Genomic DNA, 24613 nt, shown 5'->3' with positions numbered 1-24613 from the left:
ATCAGTTATTTCCATGGAAGCATAGGGTTGGGTTATGTGTTATGGTCAAGTACAAAGTAGGATGTTTACATATGTATCCAGAGTCCTGTATCATCTGAGGTATAGCCTGGGGTGGGTAGAAAAAGAAGACATTAATTGTAATATAGTCAGGGGAAGGGAGTCACCTTTTATGTTTCTATTCCTTTGTGTGGTATAGGGAGGAATTTGAAAATATCTAATTTCAGTGGCATCTCCTGATTTATGTTCAATGGACATTTTCCAAGGCTGAAAGAAAGAATATATTTTATTTGACAGACTTTTTCAGTTTGATATGTACATTTAAATATTGAGTACTTAATCATTTACCAAATACTTCTCCATATTTATATTTCCTCCTACCAAGAGATGGTGCCTTCTATGAAGAAGATGGCAAGATGAAACCTCTACCTGGGAATAAACATAAAATGCAAACTTTGTCATTCAGAGTCAACTAAACATAATGGAAGATGAGCAGAATTAGAACAGTGCAACCTAAAAACTAAAAAAAAAAAAATGTAAAGAGGCATACTGAGTGAGACTAAATGTGCAGGAATTGGGCATTGAACTATTGAGTTGAGAGAGGGAAAGTGGGAAAAGAAACCAGAGAAAAGACATAACTCGTAAAACATGAGCTTATAGCAGAGTGGCCACAGGCAGTCACACTGGGCAGACAATAGGAAGAAGACTACTGTTATTCATTACTTAGTTAACTTATTCATACACAGGATCTCACTAGGTAGTGAAGACTTGACAAGAATATGCAAGACTACTGTATCAGACTGCTAAATACTAGGTTTACAATTTTGTGACAACATAATGGGCTTACACTTGACTCTTGTTTATTTAGTGTGTGGTCTGTGTTTGTGTGTACATGAACGCATTTGCATACAAGGCTGTGACTACCCATGGTTGTGGAGGTCAGGGTCACTTTCAATTATACTCCATAAACTCATGTGCACATTATTTTTGAGAAAGTTTTCTCAGTGAACATAGAGTTTGCTGATTTGGGGGTCGAATACCACCATTTAGCTCCAGAGATTTACTTGCCTCTGCTCTCCAGATCAGGGATTACAAACTTGTATTGGCAAGCAAGTTTTGCATTGTTATTTAGAATAAGAATTCTTATCGAGATGCTTGCATGGCAAGCACTTTACATACTAAGCCATCTCCCCAACCCAGGGTAACCTTTTTTTTTTTCTTTTTGTAGCCTCGTTGCTTGTTCTTTGAGAGTTTCATTAATATATAATGTGTTTTGATCAACTCCATCCCTCATTAGCTCCCCCTCCAATTCCTTCTTTAACACTCAACCTGCATTCTTCATCCCAACTTTATTTGCTCTTTTAATTGTAAAAACAAATGAAACTGGCTGGAGAGATTCCTCAGAGGTTAAGAGCACTGGTTGCTCTTCTAGGACACTGTGGTTTAGTTTGCAGAACCCACATGGTGGCTCACAACTGTCTATAACTCCAGTTCTGGGGATCCATGCCCATTTCTTGCCTCTGTAAGAGTCAGGCAGACATATAGTCAAAATACCCATACATACAAAATAATATTTATTTTAAAAAATTAAAAGAGAGAGCAAAAAACCCAGAGTCTACATAGTGCTACCTATATATACAGGGGTGTAGTAGATGGGTTAAAAAATAAATTCCTTCTGCTAATTTAATTGTTATAACAGTTACATTTTTGTTCCTAAAGAATAATAAAACCAAGTTTCATGATTCAGTGATTAGTACCTCCCTAAAAGTCAATAAATTTGTTATTTTTACCCATTAGGTCATCAAAAGGAACTGGACCATGCAAACATGTAGACTCACAACCCCAGTATTATGCTCATATTAGAGCAGCTTCTGGTTTTATTTTGACCATGTGAATTCCCTAAAATCAAGAAGTAGTAGGATTCTTCAAGTCATGGGTAGCCAGTTGGTCACCTGACCTGAGAAGGTAGCCACTGAACAGAAACAAACTAACCTCAATTTAACTCCAATATTTTGTCAAGAGCTTGTCTCTCAGCATCATCAATACAAATTTGTTCTTAATTGCAAACTGCCATCTGTCCTAGTTAGTTTTATGGTAACTTGACACAAGCTAGACTTATCTGGGGAAAAGGAAGGAGACTCAGTTGAGAAAATGTCCCCACCAGACTGTCCTGTGATGAATATTTTTGATTGATCATTTGAAAGGCTGAGCTCACTGTGGGTAGGGCCATCCTGGGCAGTGGTCCTGTGTGCTTGAATGAGAGAGCCAGTAACAATTCCTCCATTCATTCTGCTTCAGGTATTAATCGCAGGTCTCCAACCTGCCTGAGTTCCTGGTGTACCTGTGATGGTCTATGAGCTACACAATGAAATAAACGCTTCCCTCCCCAAGTTGCTTTATCTAATTCTATTTTATCACAGCAACCCTGAGAGAGTTCCCAGGAAATTTCACTTTTGAGACTTCATAAGAATCACTCATGAAGGGCACTATATGCAATGACTTTAAATTTGTGCGCTGAAAATATGTCTTCTGTCATACTTTAAATTATTTCTAGATCATTGAAATTACAAAATACAATGTAAATGTATATGATTTTGCATTGTACTTTGGAATATTGAGAAGAAAATAATATAATAACATATCTAAATATAAAACATGTATACAGATAAATCTTTAAAACATCCTTGTGATTCACTGTTGAATTTTCAAATGCCAGTCACAATTATGACAGACTTGAATATATGTTTCATAAATTAGAAGTTTCCTCAAAATAGGAAGTATTATGAAATTTACAAACCTCAGATAGGAGTTATAAATAAATGAAGATAAAGCAATTATGAAAATATTGAAAGATTGAAAGTTATTGATCTCCAACATATAGGTACAGTTTATCTCTTTCTTTTTCTACTTCTCAACACTACATAAACATTCAAATCTTCAGGATTACAGTGTACTTCACTGATAAGAGAAAATTGGGTCAGAATAATTTCATGGCTAAAACTACAAGAGACTACAGAAATCAAAATGCTTACAAATGTTTTGTTCTCTTTCAGCAGAATTCTATTTATTTAAAATCACAGAGACAGTTGCACCATGAAAGGAGACCAAAGACAACTGGTTCTCTCCTGAGACTTACACAGATTTAAGAACTTCCACAGGGGAGCTACAGAAATCTTTATAAACCAAGTGGCCTTTACTTTCATCTGATGTTTTTGAGATTTCATAAATGTGACCTCCTTTGTAGTTTTTACAAAAAAACATTTGCTTATCAGGAAAGATGGTACAAAATTGAAAGTTCTTTGAAATACACTTGGAAGATCTGCAATTAAAGATTAAAGTTTGATTTAGGCCAGTCTGGTCTACAGAGTGAGCTATAGGACATGCAAGGCTACACAGAGAAAACCTGTCTCAAAAATGAAAAAAAAAAAAGATTACAAGCAAGCAAACCAAAAAGCTATGCTAAAGTTGTGACAGTTGAGAAGCTGGATATTTGTCCACCTTGTGCCACTGTCATCACATCTGCTGAGCCAAGATACGGACTCCCCTCTGTATGTCTTATTGGAACATATGGAGAGCTAAACAGATTTTAAGATTTTAAATGTATGTTTAAAAATCATCTTAATTGTTTTCCCAAATGTTTTTACTTCTAAAAATATTGACATCATTTTAATGTGCCATTAACACAGGAATTAGACAAGGTGAGCATGTCCATTTCTACTTCAACAGAAATTAACTCAGAACTGGAATTAGGAAACATGCAACTAAAGCTGTGAACCTCGTGTGCATACACAATCCTGTGAGCCTCATTCACAGTACTGTGAGATTTGTGTTCATGCACAGTCACTGAGGAATGGGCTTCCCAGTAGTATCATCATGACATCTTTATTTTCAAAATTTATGAAGCAGAAAAGTCAGTGTTTGGTTTTAGCATGCTTTCTATTTTCTTTTATTGGAGTTTGACTGAACTGATTCACCCACCCCCTATTTAGTCTTTCTTCATTTCCTTTCCCATTGCTATGCTCCTTTCTCCTCATCCCCCTTTCTGCTTTCTACCTGTATGCATATACATAAATGGGATTTTATATATGTAAATATAAGACATACAAATGAGAGAAAACATAGTTGTTCTTCTATGTCCAAATGATTTCATTTAATTTTATTTTATTAATCTTTATTGTAAACAAAATTACACTGAATCAATCATCTATTTACATGCTATCTACTTGTTTGTATATCTATCATCTATCTAGCCATCTATGATCACATTTTATTTGTCCATTCATTTGCTGATAGAATCCCTGGCTGATTCCGTAACTCAAGTATTGAGACAAATGCTACAATAACATGAATGTGTAGTTATCTTGGAGCATGTTGGAGTCCTTCAGGTCCTTACCCAGAAGTGATGTGGCAGAGCATATCTGGTTCAATATCTAGTTTTGTTTCTTTTAAGAACTTTCCAATTGATTGGGGATGTCTGGAACAATTTCTATTCCCACTGGCAGTGTTTAAGAGTTCTCTCCCACATTTTCAGCAGCATTTGTTGTTTTCTTAAGGACAGCTCAATTCATTTTCAGTTTCTTTATTCAGGGATTTACACATCATATTGTAGAAGCTTTTCAATTTATTAGATATGTTTAATCCATAAGTAATTTTGAAGCTGTTCTGAATAGAATTGCTTTCTTCACTTCTTCCTTCATTGGTTATTGTTATATTGAAAAGGTACTGATTTTCATTTGTTGATTTTATCTTACTACTTTGCTGAAGATGTTTTCCGGCTCTGGTAACCTTTATGTCTCTATTGTAGAGGATAAGATCATCAACATATATGAATGATTTAAAGTCTTCCTTTAATATTTGCATCAGCTACCTGAAATACACTCCTTGGAAGTTTAGAATTAAATAATTGACTTAATTTCAAAATGGAACATAGCATTAAAATGCTAATATCCAATCATATCATGATAAAGATCAGAACTTCTTATTAACTATTTACAGTGTTGTTTAACTTTGGAAATGGTCAAGACACCTGTACATTTTTGTAGTAAACATAAGCAGGAAAATATGAATTAAGCATCATATTATGGTGGAGTATGGAGATAGTGAGAGATGGAGACTACCAACTTTCAGAAATGGTGCAAGTGGCCAGGATGTGTTGGATCACATCTTTCTTTTTCTTTTCTGCTATTTTTCATTTAATTTCTTTAACATTACATATGCTCCTCTTCTCCCACTCCCCTACCTCCCCCTTTCCTACCCCCCATCCACTCCTCAGAGGAGGTAAAGCCTTCCTTGAGTCAACAAATTCTGGCATACCAAGTTGAGGCAGGACGAAGCCCCAGGAGGAGGGAGGAGGAGGCAAAATAATATCAGGGAAATTATATCTATAAAACACTCATAACATTTGTAGCAGGCACTGTTGTCTTCTAATTCCTTTTCACATGTTGCCATATTAATGTCTTGTATTTATAGCTAATACCAATGAAGAATTTGATAATAACCCTAATTTTTTTAAAGTTTACAAAAGGAGGAGGGAGAGAAGGGGGTAAGATAGAAAGATAGGTAGTACAAGTGAATATGATTGATTAACCCTGGAGATCTTATGACTAAATACTTACTTCAAAGGTTTTACCTTTGAATTAATTGATGACCTTAAGTACTGTATGCTAGGTTTTGTAAACTTTAAAAAAATTAGGGTTATTATCAAATTCTTCATAGGTATTAGCTATAAATACAAGACATTAATATGCAACATGTGAAAAGGAATTAGAAGACAACAGTGCCTGCTACAAATGTTATGAGGGTTTTATAGATATAATTTCCCTGATATTATTTTGCCTCTAGTAATGAAATCGTCATAGAGTCTTTTCTTAGCTGAAGGATTAGCCCCCATTTTATGGGTTAATTAATTAAAAGCTGGATCAAATAATAGAAAAAGAATGTATAAATGTTGTCTTTTAAAGGCTGTGAGTAGTCCCCTTTCACCCTGACTTCTGCTGAAGGAGGATCTCTCTGAGTCCTGAAACAGCTCATTCTCAGTTTCCATTCTACCCTGACCTCTGCTGAGAGCAAGGAGTATACCAGGAGACACAAGAGCATCCAAAGCTGCAGACACTGAAGTCTTGGCCCACATACACCACCAGGTGACAAGAGGAAATAAAGAGACCCCACCTTCACACACTGGAAAAAGAGATGGGAAAAAAGAGAGAATAAAACACAATCAACAACAGAATGACCAATTTGGCACCACTAGAATCTAGGGACTCCACACCAGCAAGACCTGAAAACCACAACACAGAGGAAGAAGAGCTGGACCTTAAAATCTACTTTATGAAGATTATAGAGTCCCTTAAAGAGGAAATGAGAAAATCTCTTAAAAATAGAAGAAAAAACAAACAAAAAATTCAACAAATAAATAATTATCTTAAAGAATCTAAAGAAAGCTGAGAAAAAACAACCAAACAAGTGAAGGAAAAAATCAAAACAGTTCAAGGCATAAAAGGTGAAATGGAAACAATAAAGAAAACACAGAATGAGGGGATTCTTGAAATGAAAGGCCTGGATGAACAATCAGCAACTAAAGAGGTAAGCATAACCAATAGAATACATGATATGGAAGAGAAAATCTCAGTTGTTGAAGACTCACTAGAAGATATACAGTCATCAACCAAAGAAAATTTCAAGACCAACAAATCCCTAACACAAAATATCCAGGAAATATGGGACAGTGTATGTCCTAAGAATAATAGGTATAAAAGAAGGTGAGGAAATATAGCTCATGGATACAGAAAACATACTTAACAAAATCATAGAAGAAACTTCCCCAACCTACGGAAGGATATGCCTATAAAAGTACAAGAAGCTTACAGAACACCAAATTGACAAGGCCACAAAAAGAAGTCCCTGTGAAACATAATAATTAAAAAACCAAATGTACAGAATAAAGAGAAAATATTAAGAGCAGTAAAGGAAAAAGGCCAAGTAACATATAAAGAAAGACCTATCAGAATCACACTTGATTTCTCAATGGAAACATTGAAAGCCAGAGGGTCCTTTATAGATATCCTACAAACACTAAGAGTACATGGATGCCAACCCAGACTACTGTATCCAGCAAAGCTTTCAATCATTATAGATAAAGAAAACCAGACATTCCAAGACAAAACCAGATTTAAACAATACATATCCACAAATCCAGCTGTACAGAAAGTTCAGGAAGGAAAACTCCAACTTAACGAACATAGCTACAGTCACAAAAACATAGGCAATAGATAATCCCACTTTAAAAAACACGAAAAGAAAAAGGAGGGTAAAATCTACACACAATGACACCACCAAAAATAAATCCAAAACAAACAAGAACCAACAATCAATGGACATTGATAACCCTCAATGTCAATGGTCTTAACCTGCCTATAAATGATACAGGCTAACAGAATGGATACAAAGACAGACTCCATCCTTCAGTCGTATACAAGAAACACACCTCATCTTCAAAGACAGACATTACTTCAGAGTAAATGGTTTCGAAAAGGTTTTACAATCAAATGGACCCAAGAAACAAGCTGGTGTAGCAGTCCTAATATCTAACTAATTAAACGTCTAACTAAAATCAATCAAAAGAGATGAAGAAGGGCATTTCATACTCATCACAGGAAAAGTCCATCAAGACGAAGTCTCAATCCTGAACATCTATGTCCCAAATACACAGGCACCCACATTTGTAAATGAAACATTACTAAAGCTGAAACCACACATAAAACCTCACAAACTTGTATTAGGAGACATCAACAGCCTGCTCTCACTAGACAGAAACTTAACAAAGAAACAAAGGAACTAGCAGAAGTTATGACCCAATTGGGTTTAACAGACATCTATAGAACATTCCATCCCAACACAAAAGAATACACCTTCTTCTCAGCAACACATGGAACCTTCTGTAAAACTTGGCAGTAAATACTTGGCAATTTAGCAAACCGTGCAGATACAATAAAATTGGAATAACCTCCTGTATCTTATCAGACCACCATGAATTAAGTTAGAATTTAACAACACAAATTGCAAAAACCCTACAAACTCATGGAAATTTTATAATGCCAAATGGCACCATTCCTGCATCAAGGAAGAAATAAAAAAGAAATTAAAGACTTCCTAGAATTTAATCAGAATGAAGAAACAACATACCCAAACTTATGGGATACTTTGAAAGCAGTGTTAAGAGGAAAGTTCAGAGCACTAAGTGCCTACAAGAAGAAACTGGAGAATAGTCACACTAGAGAATTGACAGAACAACTGAAAGCTTTAGAACAACAAGAAGCAAACTAACCACGGAGGAGTAGACTCAAGGAAATAATCAAACTGAGGACTGATATCAATAAAATAGAAACTAGGATAACATTACAAAGAATTAATGAAACAAATAGTTGGTTCTTTGAGAAAATCAACAAGAGAGACAAACCTCTATCCAAACTAACCAAAAGGCAAAGAGAGAAAGCATGGTAATTAACAAAATCAGAAATGAAAGGGGGATAAAACAACAGATACTAAGGAAATCCAGATAATCATCAGGTCATACCTTGAAAACCTTTACTCTGCCGGGTGTTGGTGGTGCATGCCTTTAATCCCAGCACACGGGAGGCAGAGGCAGGAAGATCACTGTGAGTTCAAGGCCAGCCTGGTCTCCAGATCGAGTGCCAAGATAGGCTCCAAAGCTACACAGAGAAACCCAGTCTCGAAAAATAAAAAAAAAGAAGAAAAAAAAAAAGAAAAAAGAAAACCTGTACTCCACAAAATTCGAAAATCTAAAGGAAATGGGCAATTTTCTGGATAGATTCCACTTGCCAAAATAAAATCAAGAACAGATAAGCAATTTAAGTCAACATATAGCCCCTAATGAAACACAAGCAGTCATCAAAGGTCCCCCTCCCAAAAAAAAGCCCAGGGCTAGATGGCTTCACTGCAGAATTAAACCAGAAATTCAAACTAGAGCTATTACCAGTACTCCTCAAATAGTTCCACAAAACAGAAGCAGAAGGGACATTGACAAACTCTTTTTATGAGGCTACAATTACCTTGATAGCCAAGCCACACAAAGAAATAACTAAAAAAGAAAACTATAAACCAATATCCCTCATGAACATTGATGCAAAAATACTCAACAAAATATTGGCTAATCTAATCCAAGGACATATGAGAAAAATAATCCACGATGACCAAGTAGGCTTCATCCCAGGGATGAAAGGATGGTTCACTATACAAAAATCTATCCATGTAATCCACCATATAAACAAACTGAAAAAGAAAAACCACATGATCATCTCACTAGATGCTGAAAAATCCTTTAACAAAATCCACCATCCCTTCATGATGAAGATCTTGGAGAGAACAGGAAATATCTAAACATGATAAAAGCAATACAAAGCAAGCCAACAGCCAACATCAAACTAAATGGAGAGAAACTCAAAGCAATTCCTCTAAAATCAGGAACAAGGCAAGGCTGTCCACTCTCTCCATATCTTTTCAATACTGTACTTGAAGTTCTACCTAGTGCAATAAGACAAGAAAAGGAGATCAAGGGGATACAAATTGGAAAGGAAGAGGTCAAACTTACACTATTTGCAGATGATTTGATAGTACACATAAATGACCTGAAAAACTTTACCAGGGAACTCCTACAGCTGATAAACACCTTCAGCAAAGTAGCAGGATACAAAATTAACTCAAAAATAAAATAAGAAGTCCTAATATACAGATGATAAACACAATTAGAAAGAAATCAGAGAAACATCACCCTTCTCAATATCCACAAACAACATAAAATATCTTGGGGTAATACTAACCCAAAAATGTGAAACACCTGTACAGTAAGAACTTTGAGTCTTTAAAGAAAGAAATTAAATAAGATACCAGAAAATGGAAAGATCTCCCATGCTATTAGATAGGTAGGATCATCATATTAAAAATGGCAATCTTGCCAAAAGCAATTAACAGATTCAATGCAATGCCCATCAAAATCCCAACACACTTCTTCACGGACATTGAAAGAACAATACTCAACTTTATATGGAAAAAAAAAAAACAGGATAGCCAAAACAACCCTGTACAATAAAGGAACTTCTGGAAGCATCACCATCCCTGATTTCAAACTCTATTATAGAGCCATAGTCTTTAAAACAGCTTGGTATAACAGCTTGGCACAAAAATAGACAGATACACCAGTGGAATCAAATTGAAAACCCTGATATTAACCACACACCTATGAACACCTGATTTTTGACAAAGAAACTATATCTATACAATGGAAAAAAGAAAGCATCTTCAACAAATGGTGCTGGAACAACTGGATTTGGACATGCAGACGATTGCAGATAGATCCATATATATCAACATGCACAAAAGTCCAAATGGATCAAATTCTTCAACATAAATTCAGCCACACTGAACCTCCTAGAATATAAAGTGGAAGATACCCTTGAGCTAATTGGCACAGGAGACTGCTTCCTGAACATAAAACTAGTAGCACAGACACTGAGATCTACTATTAATAGATGTGACCTCCTGAAACTGAGAAGCTTCTGTAAGGCAAAGGACACAGTCAGTAAGACAAAACAACATCCCACAGAATGGGAAAACATCTTTACTAACCCAAATCTGACAGAAGGCTGATATCTAAAATATACAATGAACTCAAGAAGCTAGCCACCAAAACACTAAACAATGCAATTAAAAAGTGGGGTCCAGAACTAAATAGAGAATTCTCAACAGAGGAATCTAAAATGGCTGAAAGACATTTAGGAACGTGCTCAAAATCCTTAGCCATAAAGGGAATGCAAATCAAAACAACTCTGAGATACCTACCATCTTACACCGAGTCAAAATGGCTAAAATCAAAAACACCAATGCCACTCAATACTGAAGAGGATATGGAGAAAAAGGAACACTCCTCCCTCCATTGCTGGTGGGAGGGCAAACTTGTAAGACCACTTTGGAAATCTGTATGGTGGTCTCTCAGCAAAAATGGGAATCAGTCTACCTCAAGATGCAGCAATTCCTCTCTTGGGCATATACCCAAAGAATGCACATTCATATAAGGAAATATGTTCAACTATGTTCATAACAGTGCTGTTTGTAATAGCCAGAACCTGGAAGCAACCTAAATGCCCCTCATCTGAAGAATGGATAGAGTAAATGTGGTACATTTACACAATGGAGTACTACTTAGCAGAAAAAAAAGCAATGGAATCTTGAAATTTGCAGGCGAATGGATGGAACTAGAAGAAACCATCCTGAGTGAGGTAACCCAGTCACTAAAAGACAAACATGGTATGTACTCACTCATATATGAATTTTAGACATAGATCAAAGGATTACCTGCCTACAATCTTCATCACCAAAGGAACTAGGAAACAAAAAGGACTCTAAGACAGGAATGCATAGACCCCAGAGAAGGGGAAGGGGCATGATCTCCTGAGCTAATTGGGAACATGGGGCTAGGGGAGAGGGAGCTGGGAGAATGAGAGGGGGAGAAGAGGAGGGGAGAGAAGGAAATGGGGTAGCAGGAAGGTTGAGGTGGGGGAAGAGGAGAGGAGAGCAGGATTCGAGATACCATAACTGAGGGAGCCATGATAGTTTCGAAGAGAGATCTGGCACTAGGGAGATTTCCAGAGATCTACAAGAATGACACCAACTGACAATCTAGGCAATGGTGGCAAGGCTACCCTAAATGCCCTTCCCCTATTATGTTACTGTTGACTGCCTTATATGCCATCCTAGAAGCTCTCACCCAGTGGCTGATGGAAGCAGAGGCAGACACCCACAGCTAAACACTGGACTGAACTCAGGAACTCAGTTGCATAGAGGGAGGAGTGAAGAGCAAAGAGGTCGGGACCAGGCTGGTCAAGCCCATGGAGACTGCTGACCTGAACAATGGAGAGCACACGGACCCCAGACTGATGTCTGCGAGGCCAGCATGGGACTGATCTAGACTCCTGAATGTGGGTGTCAATGAGGAGGCCTTGACACTCTATGCGGACCCTGCTAGTGAATGAGTATTTACCCCTGTTGTAAGAAGGACTTTGGGAGCCCATCCCACATGGAGGAATGCTCTCTCAGTCTGGACACATGGGGGAGGGCCTAGGTCGTGACCAGGATGATATGACAGACTTTGGGGTACCCCCGGGGAGGGTAAGGAGCAGAGGGGGGATGAAGTGTGGAGCTGAAGTTAGGGTAGAGGAGGGAGAGGGAGGGGGATTGATTTGTGAAGCAGCCTTGTTTCTAATTTGAACTAAAAATTTCTTGGGGAAAAAAAGGCTGTGAGTGTGTACGTACAGCATTTTGATGTGATATTTATCTAAAAATCAGAGTATTTAAAGATATCTGTGAGGCACACAGCTTAGAATGCATCTATTTATGACTAATTTCCTTCCAATTTTAGAGTTACTTCTTTCTTTTCGTGTCACTCTTTTTGTTGTTACTAGGTCACCTTTTATAATGATATCAATAGAGATCTGTCAAGTAAGTTTTCTATGCTCATGTTTTGCAAATTTTAACAAAAATACCTTATGGATAACTAATTTGAAATGCATATGTAGTACAGACATCAGACAAGCATTCTCCTGTACCAAAGTGGACACAACATGTCAAGGCTCAGGCAATATTTCACATGGGGCATGTCTTACCTTCTTTTCCTGTTGCTGTGATAAAACATCCATGAAAATGAACTCTTGGAAATAGGGTGTAGTTTTACTAGCTCACAGTTGGCAGTACTGTCATAATAGCTTGTGATAGTGCCAGGAATTTGAAGCAGTTTCTCACATTATATCCTCAATCAAGGACCAGAGAGTACTAATTGCATACTGTCACTCCATTTACTCTGTCCCAAAACCCATGAACAGCTAAGTTGGGTGCTCCTGGCTTCAATAAACAGAATCAAGATAACATCCCTTGGGAATGCCCAGAGACCCATCTCCTAGGTGATGCTACCCATCAAGCTGGGAGTTCCCACTATCCATAACAGTAAGTGTGGAGGATTGTTGAAGATTGATTATTATGCTTTAAAGGAATCAAAATTATCAGGTAATCCTGCTCTAAGATTACATTTATTGTACTCAATTTATTTGCTTGTATCATTTTCTAATTTTCCTAGACTATGACTGCATGGAGGAAGGAAACCTTTCGTCTATGTTTATATATTATATGTGTTGAATTTCTGACATACTGCCAATGTTATAAAACTGCTTAAAATCGCTAACTAGAAAATTTTATAAATTTTAAGTAACACATACCAAACAAATTATGTAAGACTTGCCATATATTCTGAAGTTTAATATGGCAATCCATTGCATGGTCTACCATTAAGCCCTTGTTAAGGTTGTTAAAAAAATTCATCATGTACCTTATGCCTTCATAAAATGCTAGGCATTGTCCAGCTCAACAAAAACAGCACTGTAGTTAAAGCATAGTGTCTGTATATATGTTTTGATCTGATCATGGCAGTCATCCAGAATAAATGTTCTTACTTAGAATTCCAAAAATAGGACAAACAGCCATTTCAAAATATTAAGCAATTTGAAGCATGACTTTTGAATTATCTATTTTAGTCTTACACTTTCTCTATTCTTTGTTTTTTTTTCTCTACACATCTGTCTCATATTTCAATTTCTTGTGTTTACTCCTCAGGCACTTGGAAGCACACAGCAACTTTAATAGCACTCCCTGTGTGACAGCCATTTCATATATTGTGCAATCAAAGCTTTGCAGCCTGCTTTGGAATTGTTGATTTGTTGATTGGGGTTTAACCTCCTCTTTGAAAGAAATGTCTCTATGAGGCAGACTTTCCTGTAGAGCCACAGTATGACAGTGTTATATTTTCTACTTCATGTTGTTTGTCAGGTGAGTGGAATGGGACTACACAGAGATGACCAGAAAAGACATACACAGGTTTATACTGAATCTTAGCTCATATCCTTGAATGAGGTGAAGTTGAACACTTGTCATGCATTATATAAAACAAAATAGGCCAGCTTAGAGAAGACAGCTTCCCGAGCCAGTATTCTTCCAGTCTAGAGACTTCATGTCTCCCTTAGAGATGAACTCTTTCAAACTGACAGTAATGTAACACCCTTTCTTCCTCTCACTTATGCACTTTATGCAGGCATTATGGCAAGTTCATTAAAATGAACTCAGATTCCACACCGAAATTAATCTCCAGGGAGCTAAGATTTTTGAATATAGAGGTGGCACTGAAGAAAAATATGTTTCTAATGAGAAAGAGTATTAGTGGAAATTTTCTTTATTCATCTGCACCAAGGCAACATATTACAAAGAATAAATGAAGAAATTGATGAAAATAGCACTGTTTTGTATTAAATTGTATTAATAAGATTTACAAAAAATGTAAGGCACACACCATTTTTCTCAATTGCATGAGTTTTTTCCTTTAAATATCTGTATTTTTATTTTTATGTGCTTAAGCTTGTTTGTGTACCGACTGTATGTGTTAATGCATGTTTACACCTATGAGTGCTCATACATGTGGAATCTACAGGATCACCATTGTATGTAGTCATTCAGAGATAATTCACTGTATTTTGAGACAGAATCTCTCATTGAGACTTGGAGATTCACTGGATTAAGAATGGCTGGCCGCACATGGAGCCCTAGGGGTACTTCTGCCTCTGCCTTCCCAGTGTTGTGATTAAAGGCATGCACTACCACACTTGTATTTTAATTTGGATATGGAATGTTACCCAGGTCCTAATGCATGCCAGCAACCAGTAGGCCTAAGACGTAGCCCAATGCTTGATTAATTTCCAAATATTTCAGTTATTTCCATCACTCATATTATAGTTAACTTGATTAATAATAATAATATGTTATATGTTATATGAATACATATTATATCAATGCTAATTAATATATAGTATTAATAATATATTATTTATAAAAGCAAAAGTTATAATGGAGGAGGATCCTTAGTTCCTGTATATGGTTAGTGGACACAGTTGGAGACTCTTCTCTTAATGAAACAAATCTGATGGGAAAATAACAATACCATCTGTTTTGATGTGATAGTATAAGTGGGTTTCCTAAAATAATTTATGATAATGGACAATTATCTAGACATTAAAGAACCCCTTCTTCTTGTTTCCAATAAGGACATTTTAAATAGAAAAGGAAAAAAATACCACTTACTGACATTGCACAAAACATTTAGTTATTAGTATGGATTGCTTCTCACAGATGTTACTAAATATCAGAACATATACAGAAAGAAATGCCATGATTTTTGTTACTGAAGTCTGGAATTTGGAACTGACTTTTGAATGGCAATCATTTTGAACATAGCTACGGCTATGTTCAAAACAGAAAATTGAGTGAAAGCATTATTAGTAATTTATATAAAACATTGCTCTTCTGGTCAGAATAAAGCAAAACTATACAAATTCATATCCTCATTCAAATATGCATACAATTCACTGCTGCATTTGATGCTATATGCAACAATGAGTTCTCAGCTTTTCCCCACAAATATTACTCATTGTTAAAGTTCATACATGCACATATGTATACTATTCCGTAATAGTAATTTAAGAGTCTGATTGGTAATAAACTCATTTAGCTTTAAAAAAACATATTTTCCTATGCCTTTGATGCTTACATTTATGTCTCTGTCTTTCTGTCTTACTAAATGATGTTGAGACAATTATGACATGACACTCACTATTTAAAAGCCATGATATACTCTTAGTTCATTATTATCTAAATGTTAATTCCTGAAATATAGAGATAAATTGGGCTTAAATTGGAATGTTTCAAGCAGAGGTTCGAGAAGTATAAAGTTAAGTTGAGTGAGGAAACAGAGCTTCAACTTGTGCTATAAAGCATGGTGAGCATAAATGATCTTCTGATACACCAAGAAGGGTAGGCCCTCTGACATGCTTTGAAGAGTATAAGTATACTGATCTAGATTAAAAATTATGTCAGGCAGGTGGTAAGTGACAGAAGCAATGTGCTTGGACCACCATTTGTTATAAATACTACACCCTTAATTGGAAAGCATCTGTCTTTTCATTTCCTTTGTGGCAAACTCTGCTTTCAATTTAATTGTGTAGAATGCTCCTCCTAACAGGTGCAACAGTGTTCATGAATTTAAAACTTATTTAAATGAAGCTGAAAACCAGAGATGTTTCAATTAATAGAGCGGTATCTTTTAAGAAGGAATCATTCTGCCGTTTGGCAAATGTGTTGATTCCTGTGCATTTGGGAGTTTTAGATACTGGAATGCTAAAGATTCAAAGAAAAGACAAAGATGAATGTTACATTAAGCAATTTCAGGTGATGTTTTTGAATCCACAGGAACAATGAAGAAAAGATTTACCTCAGAATATGAATGACATGAATTGTTTCACACACAAATTTTAAACCTATATTTCATTGAAAGCAAACCTCATAATATCCTATGTGTGTAAAAAATATCCATTTGTAAGAGCTTATTTTTCTAAAATTAATTATTTTACATGGTTCAACTGCAGTAGCTAAATGAAAAGAGGTCACATGTATGCAGGGTTTGTCTTTTCACCAGTTCAGTTAACTATAGTCACTTGGGAAGTTAACTATAGTCAACCTAGGAGGGAGTTTCAGAAACAAACAATAAATTTTAATTTGCATACTGATCTTTGGAGCTTGACAGAATCCTACACTCCAGTTTTCCATCCTTCTCAAAGCATGAATGTCCTTTTATCTAGTGGATCCATGTTTTCCATGAAACTGTCCTTGTAGTGATTTAGTCATCAGATGTTAAGATTGCCTGCCCTGTTACTGAAGTACATGTGTGCATGCATTCCTTTCTTATTTCATACAAATCCCCATTGGCAAGAGTAGTGACCACAGCATTTTTGAAATGATAGGTTGTTGTAATTATTCTAGTTTAAAGCTCAACATTATTGATCTTTACCTGTGTTTGGTTAAGAACTTATCTTTATTTTAGATGTATTCATTTTTTTTTAAACCTCACAGACTTAGAGGTATTACAATCTATAAAAACAGGAAAAGTACAGGACAGTTTATGGTGGTGGGAATATGTGCTAGAGATTTCTTACATAGCAGCTGGAGAGGAAGCAAAGAAGAGGGGGTAGAAGCACTTACAAGTACCAGCCTGTGCCTACTGTGCCAATCAAGCCAGGCCTTCAAAGGCCTTCATTAATATGTCACAAGATGGGTACCAACTACTAAAATCATGAGCCTATGCAGAAAATTCTAAATTCCAATGATAATAGTGGAAGGTGCTATTTTGTGCCAGTTTTCTTTACTTAGATAGAGGTAAATTGCTAGAGGCACAGACACCCATGGAACTTGAGAAATGTCAAGGACAGGACTTTTGATTGCCAACACTCTGGTACACTTCTCTCTAAAGACAACATGTGAAAATTAAATTGTGGAAGCCAGGCAAATTCATGACAAGATTAATTTCCTTGACTACTTTATTAATTGGTGTAGTAAAATATTTTAATATCCTACATGAAGCTTTTTAATATTTAAAATTCCTCTTAATAGCTGTGTACAAATATTTACGGTGGGTTAACACAGAAAGTAAAGGTTAATATCTCTTCTTTAGAGAGGTTACACCAAATTATCTCATCATAAGTAATCCTATTTTGCTAGGGATGAATCTATTTTTAAAACTCTTCCCCACTAAATCAACAGAAACAACGTTATTTGTCATTAAAGCATGGGGGACTCTTTACTAATTACTTTTGTAGAAACAAATATGATAACAACTTATTTGGAAGACAAGAGTTAGGCATTCTTAGCACAGTTTGAAACACTGTTGGGTCCTTCAGAATAAAGCCATTCTACAGGAGAGATTGGCTTCTGGAGTGTCCCAATGATGACCAAATTCCTTGGAGTTTTCATTGCTCCTCATTTTCAGTCTACTTCCTCTCACCTGTTTCCTCACATTCTCCAGGTGACTATCCTCAGACTACCTCCATTCCCCTTAACAATTAACAGTTCTTACTTCATACACTGATGTGCACATCCAAGTTTTCTGGAAATACTCCACTAATCTATGGGCTCTATGTCCTGACCAAAAAAAAAAAAAAAAAAGTGCTAATCTCTATGGTTGGTGGTTGGTGGATGATGGGACCTTAGTATGAGCACAGTGTTAACTAAACCCTGATTACCAACAATATTATTTAATCTGTAACATGATCTAGAAAGTGTGCTCCAAAGTAAATCCAAGAACTTCATCTTAAAAATCAGTTCAAGAGACTTTATGTAATTTGTCCAGCAGGAATTTACTCAAGTCCCACAGCAATGCTAGAATACTTGTGGCTGAAAACTTCACTAAATAAGTTAGGGTACACAAAACATGAAGCTATCATTCAAATTGAAAGCAATACAGGACTGGAGGATGATAAGAGAAATTCAAAGGTAAAGTGAAATAAAATTTTAAAGTTATTTCTTAATATATCTACCTTTTCCATACTTTTATTGATTACTTGGGAATTTTACATCATAAATCCCAAGGACACTCACTTCTGAGTCCCCCTAGGTCTGCCCTCACAGCCCTTGTGATCCACTACCTCTGCAAAAAAAGAAAAAAGTCCAACTTGTGTTGCCCATATACTCACTGGAGCACGGTTAAACTCCCAGTGGCCAGCCCCTTGAGAAAAACTGAAACCTTCTCCAACGTCACCCTTTCCAAAAGACATCAGCTGCAGATAGCTACACTTCAGCATCCTTATCACTTTTTTAAGTGTTCTATTTGGTGGCTTTCTAAGCTGACACTTTTTTGGAGGGGGAGGTGGGAGTTGTAATAGAAGCCTTCTGTGTGCCTCCCTTTTTCTCAGTGTGGAGTCTGCAGTCATCAATGGTGTGGCAAAGTATCTTCCTTGTCCTTTACAATCAGTGCACTGACTGTGGACTTACACATGGTCTCTGGAGATAGTGGAATGTGCCAAATACCTCAGCCTGGTCTCTGGTAATAGTACAGACCATACACATCAACTCACTCCTCAGTCATTGCATGGACCATGGACACCATCAAAGCCCTTGGTAGCAGCAGAGGCCAAGGACAGCAAAATGGCTTCAGGTGTCAGTGCAGGTCATGAAGTTATTAATGCAAATATACTGAGTTTGGGAAACAGAACCAGCATATCTACATGTGTGTTCATTTTTTAAAAATATGTTGAATGTAGCAGATAAGATGGTAAGCAGATGAAAGCACCTGCTTTACAAGCCTGATGAGCCAGCTCAGTCCCAGATTCCACTTCAAAGGAGTGAAGCTACTCTTGAAATTTCTCCTTGAATCCTGCATGCCTGCTGTGACAAGTACATGCTCCAAATACTTACAAAAAACAACCACAACAACAAAAATTATATTTTAAAGTGTACTTAAAGATGATGGAGGAAAACCTTAACTTAAAACAAGTAAATCTGAAGTATAACTCTACATTACCAAAGAGTTAGTCATTCCACAGTAGTCTCCCTGGAGGTTGTTGCCTCCATGAGTTCAAGTGGACAATGGTCACTATCTTCGTGGAAACACGTAACAGAGAGGAGTGGACCCATATAACACTAAACACTGCCAAGTCTGCTAGAATTTAGAAACTGCATAGCTAGAGATAGGTCTATGTAAACAGAACTTAAACACTCTCTTCTTGATATATCTACATTTAAGGACCATAGTATACTTTCCTCTATTTTGTAGTCAATATGCTAGTGTCCTGAAACAGGGTGCTCCAGAACCTCTCACAGGCACATGAACAATGTGTGCAAGAAGGTTTAGATTTACCCAGAAGCAGTTTGCTGATTCTCAGAAATAGTGAAGGACTCAGATCCATACCATAGAGAAACAAGTTTATGATGACAGATCATGCTTTCACATTACTCTTTGGGGGAAAGGTTTTCAGGCATGCAAACTACTGGCAAACTTGGAGAGCTAATCCACATGAATCAGATTAACACTGAGCACATGAAACACATTTTCCCTTGGACAAGGAGAAGAGGGTCTTCTGCACAGGCCATGTGTTTCTGTGAACACTGAAGACAGCAATTGTTTTGAAGTTAATTCAACAACTGATGTTTTTTTTGTTGTGAAGCTCTCTGAAAATGTGAGCAACAGTGTAAATCTTTCCAAATTGAATCAAACACTCTCTAAAGCACATGTTTTCAAATATAAAATCATGCTTCTGAGTAATAAGATAAATACACAATAAAGCTCCTTCGTATAATGACCTATTTGGTATGGAAGATGACTATGAAGCTATGTTAAAACCAAATCTGCACATCTACTACATTTTATGTGAGTACTTTCTGTGTTTAGAAACAATTACCTCTAATGCTTTCAGATCCTCATAAGCAAACTGTACAGTCGGAACTCCAAGATGGTTGATGAAATAATGTGTGTCACCTTGTATCTGTACAGCGCTGACATTGGCCCCTGGGCACTGAGCTCTTCTGGAACAGTAGAACTTATTTTTCTGAAAAATACAATGTAAATACTATTAACATTTATTCATGCTTCACAGAAAATTTAGAACTCAGTGTCATTCAAAATGTGGCCCAAGAATCAGAGAATCAATCTATGTCACCAAGCTACATGTTTACAAAGCAAGTGATTAGGCTTCACTATGTTCCCTGTGATGGGACCATTTGGAGGTAAAGGCAGCAATCTGTTCTCTAGTTCTTGTATACAATCCTGAAACTCAAAGAAGTATGAGTTGGGCTAACACACACACACACACACACACACACACACACACACACACACACACACACACACACACACAGTGTTAAAGCATGGTTGAAATCATTGGCAGTGTTCATAAAAATTTTAACTTTGTATTGTCAGTCCTCTGACATTCATTTTTCATGTAAATAAGCAAAAAATCTTGTGGATTCAGCCATTTGACTCCTTAATTTGTAACCGTTGAACTCTTTCTTGCTTCCTAAAATGCTTTAAGCAAAATGTCTTTGAGTCAAACAGCCAGCTGTATTAGCCTTCTGCCAGCACCAGTCTTGTTGAAAGCTCCAAGGACGCCTCCAGACATTTATGTAAAAGACAGAAGTTGATTGTTCTGGCTCTCCAAAGCACAGCCTCAGCTAGGGATGTTAGAGACATTCTATAGCAGACTTTTAATCACAAACTTCAAAGAATCATTTCTGTCTTGACCAGAGGCAGAACAGTTTCCTGGTGGAAGGATGACTCCGAGTGGTAATAGGATGACAGACAGTGACTGGTTCAAAATACAAGCTTTAGTGACTATGATTGTTGTAATTGGCCCAATACTTAGGATTGGTTCAAACTAAATGACCAAATGACTTTGATTGGTCCAAACACTCCCATTTACCATCATCTTAGCAGCATGCTGAGCTCCCTGAGTGAGTCATCTGGGAGATACTCTGCTGACCTGTGTCTCTGCTGAGTTGCTTAAGCCCATTAGTTCCTCTACAGGAAGTCTTTTCTTGACTACTTTAAGTAAGATGAGCTGAGATGAGCTTCTGAAAAAAAATGCATTGGAAACTGTATAGGGCAATAGTGAGGTGGTGGTAAAGTTTATCACAGTGTCTTCTGGCAAGCTGAAATGACATTTGCCTCAGCTAGCTGATACAGGCATACTGATCAGAGACATGATCCCATGGGTTCAAATATTGTCTGGCACCCTTTGGAACCGGTGACACTGTGGAGCTATTCTCCAGAATAACCCAGCACATACACTGTACCATGTTCCCAAGCATCAGGCTATCACTTCAAACTCAGAGTATCAGGAAACTATTGTTTGACTGCTGCAGATCTAGCTGGAGATCCCATCTGGCCACCAGGATCCTGTCCACAGCAAATGCCTATGTGTGAGTGGTACTGACTATACCTTTATCCAGTAATTCAGGGCCTACCAGGTCCAACCCCCGAGGAGGAGACCCTTATCCTTGACTATTTGACAGTGCTCTGGAAATCTCTTGGTGTGCCTGGTCTATAAGTGTACTTCTACAGCCCTTTTACAGGCTTTGATCAGTTCACATCCATGTCTTTCCTTTATTTCAGATGTCCTTTTTCTCTTCCTTTCCACCCCTGCTTCTCTGAGTGTGTTCAGGTACCATTTTTTTTCAGAATATTTGTTTCGCTATGCAAAGATTTGTTGCATTTGTTTATTTAAGTATGTGTTGCTGTTTTACCTTGCCTGCCAAAGGCACCTATTCGTATAATGCTGAATGGTGAAAAGTGAAAGAGGAGGTATAGATGGAACTTCTATTCAAGCAGGGAGAATAAGTAGAAGGAAGATTTAAACTCAAGAACAAAGAAAAGGAGACAACAGAGGGATGCCAGGGGACAGACAGACAGACATGGAGAAAGAAGAAAAGTAGAACACATAGAATGAAACAAAGGCAAAATGCCCAGAGGCAAAACATAGATACATTGAAACATATTGAATTAAGTTAAAGGAGCTAGTGAGACAAATATCTGCTAAGGCTGCTAATTCATAATTAATACAAGTCTCCATATCTTTTTTGGGACCTGGTTGGTGGCCCAAAGACAATTCCAACTGCAATACCATGTTTCCAAGCATCAAGCATTTTAGGGTTATTTATTTATTTACTTACTTATTTATTTTGGTTTTTTGAGACAGGGGTTCTCTGTGTCATTTTGTAGATCAGGATGGCCTGAAACTCACAGAGGTCCACCTGCCTCTGCCTCCAAAGTGCTGGGATTAAAGGCATGTGCCACCACCACCCAGCAGCTCAATTCTTCTTGTTATTTTGTATTTCATGACCATTAAAGATTAATTATTGGACATTAATTCATTTGATTTTAAATGCATGTGCATTTTATATGTTTTGCCATTCTTGCTATTTTGGTGGGATACATAACATAATGGGATATATATGATCAAGATACCAAAAATCTATGGAATAATATCAGAAGATAAAGTGAAAACTAAAGGCATACAGAACCCACTAAATGAAATAATTACTTGAAATTTCCCAAATCTAGAGAAAGGAATGGATATCTTAACAGAAGACATTTAAAATATCATCTAGACATGACTACTGTTCCATGATATATTACAGTCAAATGTCAAAAATACAAAGCAAGTAATACCATTCAAAGCTGTAAAAAAGCACCAACTTGCCTATTAAAGTAAACATGTCAGAATAACATAGATCTCTTTTGAAGTAATGTTAGAAGCCAAGAAAGTCTGAATGGTATATTTCAAATACTGTAAGTAAATAAATGTCAACCCAGATTGCTAAATCCAGATGACCTGTCTTTTAAACTTGATAAAAAATAATATTCTAAGACAAACAAAAACTAAGACAATTCATGACAATCAAGCTAGCAATACAGAAGAAAATGTGATAGTGCCAATCATAAGAGCACAGGAAAGAAAACATTTCATGAGAGGAACATCTAAACCAAGAGGATTTGGAAGGAATTCATCATGTCTAACACAGTAAACCAACCAATCCCAATATTAACAGCAGGGAAAGAAAAGCATTAACCCAACCAATTACAAAACAACTATCTTCATTTTAAGGATTACTAAACATCTCTTAACCATTAGCTTGAGTGTAAATAATCTCAATGGGCCGACAAGGAAATAAAGATTTATTGAATGGAATAAACCCAAAATATATATCTACTGTTGACACACACATACATACACACAGAGGGAGAGAGAGAGAGAGAGAGAGAGAGAGAGAGAGAGAGAGAGAGAGAATTTCAGGAGTGAAGACCTCCATAGACTGATAGTTAAAGGATAGAAAATAATACATGAAGTAAATAGAAGTTAAATGAGCTGGCAAAGCTATTCTTACACTATATAGCTAAAGTTAGTCATAAATAAAACCACTACAAGTAGAGTGAAAAATTGATCAAGAAGCTCTAACAAGGCCGGTGAGATGGCTCAGCATGTAAAGGAACTTACGGTCAAGTCTGGTAACATGAATTTGATCTATATAATACACATGGGGGAGAAGAAAACTGACTTTGGTAAATTATATTACAAATTTCATGGTTAAGTATGGCATGTGACCAACCACACACATAAACATACATGCACACACAGATAAATAAATATAAATACCTTTTGAGAAGATCTAACAATTTTATATATGTATAAGTGGTTTCCAATTTTATAAAACAAATATGGATAATATAAAAATGTCAGAGAGTTTATGAAAACCAGGGATGGCAGAGAGGGGGACTTTGAACATGTTCCAGTAAAATCCAGGTGATTAATTAGGATGCTTTGAAAACTTATCTTCATTGACGCTGGAACATTTAGAAGAAATAGATGTGTTTAAGACACATATGACCTACAGAAGTACAGAAATTTTATTAATAAAATACCACCATCTTCAAAATACATAGGAAGGAATGAGATTGAAATAGTAACAGCCCCATATCACACACACACACACACACACACACACACACACACACACACACACACAGTCAAAGACTAGACAACTTTTAAAAAAAGACCTAATATCAATATTCCTCCAACTATTATACAAAATAGAAAGGACTATTACACTGCCAGCATTTGAAGCTTTCTTTGCTCTGATAGTGAAGCCTGATCAACACACAGAAAAGCAAAAGCAAATGACAAAAAGT

At 36.6% G+C, this 24613-nt stretch overlaps 1 protein-coding gene across 1 annotated transcript in view; it reads right to left on the bottom strand.

The window, feature by feature from the left end:
• The window catches only part of Naaladl2 (N-acetylated alpha-linked acidic dipeptidase like 2), an 879343-nt gene that overhangs the window by 199933 nt on the left and 654797 nt on the right, over positions 1-24613 (bottom strand). Inside the window, exon 11 of the mRNA XM_035451347.1 lies at positions 20331-20477. Coding sequence (XP_035307238.1) covers positions 20331-20477 — 147 coding nt within the window. The remainder of the gene's footprint in view (positions 1-20330; positions 20478-24613) is intronic.

This window comes from Cricetulus griseus (assembly GCF_003668045.3).
Source record: "Cricetulus griseus strain 17A/GY chromosome 1 unlocalized genomic scaffold, alternate assembly CriGri-PICRH-1.0 chr1_0, whole genome shotgun sequence".
NCBI classification, from domain to species: domain Eukaryota; kingdom Metazoa; phylum Chordata; class Mammalia; order Rodentia; family Cricetidae; genus Cricetulus; species Cricetulus griseus.
The sequence above is the reverse complement of the archived record's forward strand: the minus strand, read 5'-3'. Positions and strand labels throughout refer to the sequence as shown.